The 9,512-nt window shown below is 43.9% G+C and overlaps 1 protein-coding gene across 2 annotated transcripts in view; it reads left to right on the forward strand.

Annotated features, from left to right (window-relative positions):
* The window catches only part of LOC112240383 (TSC22 domain family protein 3), a 62,100-nt gene extending 53,171 nt beyond the window's left edge, over positions 1 to 8,929 (forward strand). Inside the window, exons 1-3 of one of the 2 annotated variants that reach the window (XM_024408687.2) lie at positions 5,318 to 5,656; positions 6,352 to 6,403; positions 7,223 to 8,929. In XM_024408687.2, the coding sequence (XP_024264455.1) occupies positions 5,535 to 5,656; positions 6,352 to 6,403; positions 7,223 to 7,528 (480 nt within the window). In that variant the 5' untranslated portion in view covers positions 5,318 to 5,534 and the 3' untranslated portion in view covers positions 7,529 to 8,929. Of the gene's footprint in view, positions 1 to 5,317; positions 5,657 to 6,351; positions 6,404 to 7,222 lie in introns of those variants that run through there. The other variant, XM_042326122.1, reaches the window with a different exon arrangement.
* The last annotated feature ends 583 nt before the right edge of the window (positions 8,930 to 9,512 follow it).

Consider the following 9,512-nt stretch of genomic DNA (forward strand, 5'->3'; position numbering starts at 1 on the left):
TGAGAGACAGTTTCAAGAGGTCTGCTATAATACTGAGAGACAGTTTCAAGAGGTCTGCTATAATACTGAGAGACAGTTTCAAGAGGTCTGCTATAATACTGAGAGACAGTTTCATAATACTGAGAGACAGTTTCAAGAGGTCTGCTATAATACTGAGAGACAGTTTCAAGAGGTCTGCTATAATACTGAGAGACAGTTTCAAGAGGTCTGTTATAATACTGAGAGACAGTTTCAAGAGGTCTGCTATAATACTGAGAGACAGTTTCAAGAGGTCTGCTATAATACTGAGAGACAGTTTCAAGAGGTCTGCTATAATACTGAGAGACAGTTTCAAGAGGTCTGCTATAATACTGAGAGACAGTTTCAAGAGGTCTGCTATAATACTGAGAGACAGTTTCAAGAGGTCTGCTATAATACTGAGAGATAGTTTCAAGAGGTCTGTTACTTTTGTGCCTCTGGTAGTTAGCCAGACCTTCTAAACCCTAACCTTTCTAAGCTACCCATGCACCTGGTCCTATAGCTAGTAACAATCATGCAGGGGTGTGGACACCCTGTTGACCTGTCACAGTAACACATGAATTACCAGGGAATTACCAGGGGTGTGGAATGAAAGCCCTGTTGACCTGCCACAGTAACACATGAATTACCAGGGGTGTGGAAGGAAAGCCCTGTTGACCTGCCACAGTAACACATGAATTACCAGGGGTGTGGAAGGAAAGCCCTGTTGACCTGCCACAGTAACACATGAATTACCAGGGGTGTGGAAGGAAAGCCCTGTTGACCTCACACAGTAACACATTAATTACCAGGGGTGTGGAAGGAAAGCCCTGTTGACCTGCCACAGTAACACATGAATTACCAGGTGTGTGGAAGGAAAGCCCTGTTGACCTGCCACAGTAACACATGAATTACCAGGGGTGTGGAAGGAAAGCCCTGTTGACCTGCCACAGTAACACATTAACACATGTTGTGATACAGCATGGAATTGAACCGTGGTCTGTAAGGACGCCTCTAGCACTGTGATGCAGTGCCTTAGACCGCTGTGCCACTCGGTCAGACCCAACATACTGCAGAGCTTGGCTACATGTTCCATGTCGCAGAACAATGAATGACTTGTGTTTCATTACAAACACAAACAGGGTTTCATTCAACAATAGAGATCGTTATGACGATTAGTTATGCCTCTATGAGACAGTTAGAGAAGATTTACTCCAGTCTGTTGGTTGCACAACAGATTCCATCAGTACTCAATACATTAAAACTGTTTTAGAAATGTTTCAGATTAAAGAATTTTCCCTCATTGTAAATGAGGTTCACATTCAGTGCAAGGACAGCTGTTGCGTGACAATGGTTGCTGATGGTATGGGCCTAATACGGCCCTGGAACATCACACGATGAGTGCCACTGTGTGCTGCGTTGTGCGTAGGCTTTGGCCCACTTCCAGAGGTATCCTCGTCAGTTTTCTCTTTGTGTTTTGAGAGAGATCGCTGACAAAAACAGAAACAATGGTGAATAACAGAACAATGAAATCATCCCCCCTGTCTCTCCACTATCCTCTCATTCGTTTGTTGGTCATTGGGATGGGAGCCTGTTGGTCGCGTCCCCGCGTTGTCCCACTCCCTAGCCAGGCCAGAAGCAGACCACCTCTCCCATCCCCTGGGCCAGCCCAGAAAACCATCCAGCGACTAGCCGAACCGCCTGCTGCCGTCCCAGCCCCACTGCAGACACAGAGGCGTCTGAGCAGCGTCGCGAGAGCCATGAACTACCATTACCAACCCCCCTACTCACCTAGTCTGTCCCAGAGAGGGTATCGGCGGTAAGTGGTGGTCGGAGCACGTTCGGCATGTGTTCAGAACCTTTTTTGGAGCATGTGGATGGTTGAATGTGTCATTACGTGGTCAAGAGAAAGGTGATTGGTTGGTTTGTTGAGGAGGTACAGGGACTGGCAGGAATAGTAGGGCAGGTTGACATTTGGTTGATTTGTAACAGGTTAATAAACACTGGGGAAGTCATACTCCTCTATAACATTTAATCAAATTGGTCTGGAAGGCTGGATGTATAACATACTAAAATACTTATGTCTGTATATAAAATACTGAACCATTCTGTTTGATAAGAAAGGGGAAAAACTGTCCTTATTATTCTTTCTTAGACCCTTGTTTTATTGCCAGTAGGACAGTGGATCCATTGTCTATGGGTGAAGAACATGCATTGTTTTTACAGAGAAGAAGAGTCTGTCAGAGACATCCCCCCCCTTTTCTCTATGTGACAAACTGATGGCTTGGTTTTCATTGTATGTCTCACTCCCACTTGTCAGTTCATGCATTTATGCTATTCTCTGCATCGTAGAGGCTTACCTTCAGGATGAGTAGTTGTGATTTCTCCCATGAATGCTAAGCACAGGATATTCCATATACTCCATGGTCTGTCTGACGATTTTTCCACGTAATGTGAAACTGATAATTCCTCTGGGCTACAGAGGGCCAAGGCGTTGGGACCCCATGGTGACCTCCAGAGGCGAATAGATATTCTAGGCTACGTCCTAAAGATAATAGTGCACTACTTTTTACCAAAGCCTTGGGCCTCTGGAGGTCACCATGGGGATCCAAAGCCCTGCTCTGGTCAAAAGTAGTGCATTATTTGGGAAGTACACATTGCCAAAGCCTTGGGCCTCTGGAGGTCACCGTGGGGTCCCAAAGCCTTGGGCCACTGGAGGTCACCATGGGGTCCCAAAGCCTTGGGCCACTGGAGGTCACCATGGGGATCCAAAGCCCTGCTCTTGCCAAAAGTAGTGCATTATTTGGGAAGTACACATTGCCAAAGCCTTGGGCCTCTGGAGGTCACCATGGGGTCCCAAAGCCTTGGGCCACTGGAGGTCACCATGTGGATCCAAAGCCCTGCTCTGGTCAAAAGTAGTGCATTATTTGGGAAGTACACATTGCCAAAGCCTTGGGCCTCTGGAGGTCACCATGGGGTCCCAAAGCCTTGGGCCTCTGGAGGTCACCATGGGGATCCAAAGCCTTGGGCCACTGGAGGTCACCATGGGGTCCCAAAGCCTTGGGCCTCTGGAGGTAAGCATGGGGATCCAAAGCCTTGGGCCACTGGAGGTCACCATGGGGTCCCAAAGCCTTGGGCCTCTGGAGGTCACCATTGGTATCCAAAGCCTTGGGCCTCTGGAGGTCACCATGGGGATCCAAAGCCTTGGGCCTCTGGATGTCACCATGGGGTCCCAAAGCCATGTGCCTCAGGAGGTCACCATGGGGATCCAGATGAGAGATACGGAGAGACTAAATTGTTAGAATGTGTTTTGCTTGGCTCTCCGACCAGGACATCTGATGGAAAGTCTGGCTCAACCCCTAACTGGCTGTATCATGACTCATAGATTCAGGGATGTGTACCAAATGGCACCCTTTTCCCTGTAAAGTGCTCTATTTATGAGCAGAGTCCTATGTGCCCTGGTCAAAAGTAGTGCATTATGGGGAAATATACTGCCCTTTGGGAGGCTCTGTAATGAGTCATGGATCCTGCTGGTCCCTTTAGGCTGGAGCACACTTATCTCAATGGACGCTGGCTGACAGTTTCCCTTATAGCATATAAACGCTAGGAAGACTCAGGGTAATATGACTGAGGAGAATATAAACAGTAGGAAGACTCAGGGTAATATGACTGAGGAGAATATAAACAGTAGGACTCATGGTAATATGACTGAGGAGAATATAAACAGTAGGACTCATTGTTGGTCAAACACCAGTACTTTGTTTACATTCTCATGGTGTGAGGTATAAGAAATACACCTCTCTCTCCCCCCCCCTCTCTCTCTTTGTCCTTCTCGCTGTCCCTCTCTCTCTCCTTCTCCACCCCCTCTCTCTCCCTCTCTATCTCTCCTTCTCCATCCCCCTGCTCTCTTTCTCTCTCTCCCTCTCACTATCCCTCTCTCTATCTCTCCTTCTCCATCCCCCCTCTCTCTTTCTCCCTCTCCCTCTCTCTGTCTCTCTCTCTCTCCCTCCAGTATTTAGATTGGAAACAGTACAATACACCTGGTGCCATTAAAATTCAATAAATCATTTTAATTCTGAACTGGAATGAAAGGATTGATCCCATCACACAGACGAGTAAACAAAACACACACACAGGCTTTATGATAGTGAAACTCTAAGTAACAGTACAGATGAACAATGATCAGGCCTACTGTAGATCTTACTGTAGAAATTATTGTTGAAAGAAAGTCTAGGTTGGGGCTGTTGCTGTTTTTTTCTTCTGTGTTTACCTCAAAAAGCATCTTGCTTCAATCAGTTTATTTAAGTTAAGAATATAAATGATGACTTGTATTTTAACAGCAACGGTTTCAACCTAGACTTGTTTTCAACAAGAACTTCTACAGTAAGATGTACAGTAGGCCTGATCATTTCTACAGTAAGATGGACAGTAGGCCTGGTCATTTCTACAGTAAGATGTACAGTAGGCCTGATCAATTCTACAGTAAGATGTACAGTAGACCTGATCATTTCTACAGTAAGATGTACAGTAGGCCTGATCAATTCTACAGTAAGATGTACAGTAGGCCTGATCATTTCTACAGTGAGATGTACCACCAGGGGGTAGCAGAGTTCTAGAGGAAACGATGGAAAATAACCAGAGCCTTGCAATGGGTGGAAAAGTAGCCTTATGGATAAGGAGTTCCCCAAAACTTCCTTTTGTACATGCCGAAATATGTCTTCTACTATTACACCTGCAAAAACAAAACTCAAAACAACATTATGTCAACATCCTGTTTATAAACCAATAATACACGCGTTAGTAGTGCATTCAATATATCCAGATTCTAGTTTGCCTCTATTGCCTCTATGTTTCATAATATCGCCATACTGTTTGTTGCACATGGTCACTGACAAATTAACGATTGAATGGAAAAATAGCATTTAATAGGTATACGAGGCCTATAATACTTAAACATAATTCCGTTATAGCATTCCTTTAAACGTATTTTCAGCTGATGTAAAACAACAACGAAATAAACAAGCCAAATGATTCATAGTCTGTATTTAACATGTTATACAACCAAAAACATTTACTCAAACAAATAGGCATAAATAAACATAAGAACACATTTTGTTTGTGTATTTATTTTGCCTATTTGCTTCAAGGTGTAAATGAATTCGGTCTGCGGGACAACTGAGTTCTTACTGTGTTTGTAGGAGTTCAAAAACGGGTCAGAAAAGGGGGCAGATGGGAACTGACTCCACGGCGGATTTGCATAATGTGTTCTGGCGTCAGGTGACGTCAGGATTCAGTTCAACTATAAAGGCCCTCCGGTGGCAGAAATAGATTCACTCGCTGAAACTTAACGTGCCTCGTATCACCGACATCAACCTTAACGCACAGCTCAATTCACAACAAAAGCAACCGAATCGAGTCAGTCGAGTGATTAATCTGAATACAGTAACCCCGGATTGGTATCTATCTAGGTAGATTTATCTACTCAACCAGTCGCAAACGTGGCGAGAAGCATTATACAAACGGGTCTACTGCTGAACATGAGTACGGAGATCTTCAAAACACCAATGGAGGTTGCTGTCTATCAGTTGCATAACTTCAGCATCTCCTTCTTCTCCTCGTTAGTAGGAGGAGATGTGGTGTCTGTTAAACTCGACAACAGGTAAATAAGAACCGCACTGGATTTAGTGTGCTATTGATGCGTCATTTGTGCGTAATAGATTTCATTAAAATATTTCATCAAAATTGTTGTAATTCGAGATTGAGATAGTCATATGTATTTATTTGCAAATAGACTAAACAAATCCCGGTTATGCCGGTATACGTTATGATATCATTAGAAATACCGTAATGCTGTGCAGTCTGAGTAATGGAATTTGACTCCAGCCTGTCGCATGTATCCTCCGGGCGCGTCTTCAAACACAAAAGTAGATGGAGTGGATTGAGTATCTTGAAACAATCTCGATATTATGTCATCCTTTGCAGCGCGCAACAATGTATCTAGTTAGCTAGGTTGCAAAATAAAAAATACGGAATTGTAGGTCAAGGGTGGTGCAGACAGGCTGTTTATTTCATACACATGTCCAATCTAAAATAGGTTCAGAGTCGTAGCAAGGTTCATTCGTGGACAGAAATAGCCTAATCACAAATTAAACAAACATTTTTGATGGTGGCATTGCATGGCAATTGCGTCAAAAAAAAAAAAATGACTAAGTTGTGTCTTGGTGCCATAAAGGCAGTCTGGCGTCAGCATGAGAGCATAAAGTCTGCTGGTACTTACTAGGCGTTTGTTCGTTATGATCTAATGCATTGATTTGATATGTTGACCTATGGCTTCTCTTCTTCTCTCCTCCACAGTGCCTCGGGTGCTAGCGTTGTTGCCATTGACAACAAGATAGAACAGGCAATGGTATGTATCACAAGCAGCATTAAACACTTTATCATTCATATCATCATCATCATCATCATAATAAACCAATAAAAGTAGACTGGGCTATTCTATATCCCACCACGTTCATGCACTATGCCCGTAGTAATCATATACAGTACGTTGGTAAGCATAGTAGACTAATCTTTAGTCAACTACGTAAGTATATTATCATGGCCAGGTCGCAGTTGTAAAAGAGAACTTGTTCTCAACTGGCCAACCTGGTTAAATAAAGGTGAAATTAATAAAATAGTACAGTAGAAGCTTCAGGTTTTAATGTCCCAGGCACAAATAGAGTGAAATGCCTTTCTTGCAAACTCAAAACCCAACAATTCAATAATCAATAACAATGTATTACTAGAACAAAAAAAAACAAACACAAGAAATACACTCAGTAAGTATACTAAAAAGTCAGTTGAAATACCATATTTACAATATGCAGGGATACTAGAGAGATGGAACTATACGTGCCTGCAGCATTGGGTGGCTACAGTGCCATGTGATGTGGCATGTGACTATGTTCTTTCTGCTGCTTTCTGAGTCAGACAGGTACAGCAGTCGGACTATTAAATATTTAGTTTACTGATAAACTTTAGACCTTAATACAGGCCATATGGGTACAAATCTCTGTATTCATATGGCCTGTTACCACAAGTGTTTGTAAGGTACAGTAGGTTAAAGCTAATGCTTTAAATCAGCCTAAATGGATAGATTTAGTTTGTATGAGTTGCACAGAACTCTCTCTCTCTCTCTAAACAGACGTCTCTAACAGTAGATCTCATTCCTTCTCTCCTATCTTAGGATCTGGTGAAGAACCACCTGATGTATGCAGTCAGGGAGGAAGTAGAGATCCTCAAGGAGCAGATCAGAGAGCTGGCTGAGAAGAACAACCAGCTAGAACGTGAGAACAGCCTTCTGAAGAACCTGGCCAGTCCAGAACAGATGGAGAGCTTCCGCGAACGGGTTCCGTCCGACTCAGACGCTCTGGTCCCCCTGCGGCCGGACAACCAGTACCAGCAGCAGGCTCAGCAGTACCAGCAACAGGCCCAGATTGGACTCCATAACCCTGACCAGTCCTGCCACATCAGCGCTGGCTCTGCTGTGTAGGTGGTTCTGCCTTGGACAGTTGTAAACGAATCGTCGCTGCCAACTTCAGTGAAGCTGTCTGTAACAGACGATGAAACACAACGGAGCACGTGAAAAGGCGCTCTAACTAGCGGCTATAGGCTGAAGCTATAAGCTAAGATGATGAGCCTTTCCTACGACATCTAGACTATTTCTCTTTAGACAAAAGCTCTAAACGAGAGGCCTCACATGTAGCCAGCCGGAGAACGCTTGCATTGGGACAGAGGGGAGGCTCCGGCCTTCTGGGGCCAGGAGGGCCAACCCCTTCAGCCATTCTCTACCACCCCTGCTACAGAGGGGGGAGAGGGCTAAAAGACAGGGCTGGCCCGGGGATCTGATCCTGGGGATGCCTCTCCACGCCAGGGTGGCCCGTCCTCCACCTTACCTCTCCAGGTCCAGCCAAGGAAAAAGGAAATATTCTCCAAGACGGACAGAGAGACGCCCCCCCCCTGTGTATTTCTTCTTCTGACAGTACAAGTTCTGAGGAGTCAGTCAGACAATATCTCTACTATCTTGTGACTGTTTCCACCTGCCACCATCTACTGATTTTCTCCGTCAATGTTCCTTAAGAAGAAGCAATGTGTCTTCGGGGGAAACCAAACCTGAGCTCCAGTACAACGAGTAGAGGAGAAGGAGGATCTAGCTCCAGTACAACGAGTAGAGGAGAAGGAGGATCTAGGAGATCCTGGACTGTTGCTGGAGAAAGAGAGGCTTGTTGCTTCTCTATCTCAACCTCACTGCCGATAACTGATTGCCATAATCATGATTCAGATCATCATTACTTGTATTCTCTGCAGTTGGGTTGTGTTGCTTATGGGGGAAAATCCTGCTATTTTACTTTTCTTCTGATTCTGAACAAAATGGAATACTTGTTAATAGGAGCATTGTAACTGTTCAGTTAAATGATTTATTATGGGGATGGAAGTATCTACTACCCAGTATGCCTAGCTCTGTACATTTTACTAACATGTTCAGAGTAGTGGGCTGGAGATGAATTTGAGCAGCTGATTTTTTCTCTAAGGGCTGTGAATGCGATCCTGACCTAGCAGACATGTTCTGAGTGTTCAGATGCCAACCTCAACTTGAATCAATGGCATGACTCTAGTGCCGATCTCCAGAAGAGGAATACCACAGTTCCACAATGGACGTTTGTGTTTTCTAACTACCAAAGACTTTGTACCGTTACTACTCCAAACGAAACCAAGCAACCTGGACCATGTGTACATCGTTCACACGGAGAACTCTTGTTAGCAGTAATGTTTGTTTTTTTGATAAACGTTGGGTATTGTTGCTGTATTGTGTCCATGAAACAGGTATATATTTTTAAAAGGATGTATTGGATACAAAATGCACATTTGCAATAAACCCTATGTTTACACTAAAGCTATGTTTCCCTTTCAGTTGTTCTTACTCGAGGGCATTGCAATCCACATGGAGAGTAACACGATTATATCGTTTTTAAGCAATAAGGAGCGAGGGGATGTGGTATATGGCCAATATGCCACGGCTAAGGGATGTTCTTAGGCATGATGCAACGCGGAATCCCTGCATACAGCCCTTAGCCGTGGTATATTGGCCATATACCACATCCCCCTCGCGCCTTATTGCTATTATAAACTGGTTACCAACGTAATTAGAACAGTAAAAATACATGTTTTATCATAGCTGTGGTATGCGGTCTGATAGACCAATCAGCATTCAGGACTCAAACCACCCGGTTTATAATGAACTATTTAATATACAACAACTCGTGTTAGCCATGCGATTAAGAGCTTCAAGAAACCACTGCTATTTGCTTTAAGTTCTTTAAGATCTTATCTAAGTAAATATGCGAAAGTGAATAATTTACACATAGGCTTACATCTTAAAGCTGTTAAAATGTCCCCCCTCCCCCCAAGACAACATTTGACATCTAATTAATTATCATTTTAACAGAGGAACTAAATGCATCTTACAGGTGTAGGTC

This window comes from Oncorhynchus tshawytscha, linkage group LG08, assembly GCF_018296145.1.
Source record: "Oncorhynchus tshawytscha isolate Ot180627B linkage group LG08, Otsh_v2.0, whole genome shotgun sequence".
In the NCBI taxonomy this organism is placed as follows: Eukaryota; Metazoa; Chordata; class Actinopteri; order Salmoniformes; family Salmonidae; genus Oncorhynchus; species Oncorhynchus tshawytscha.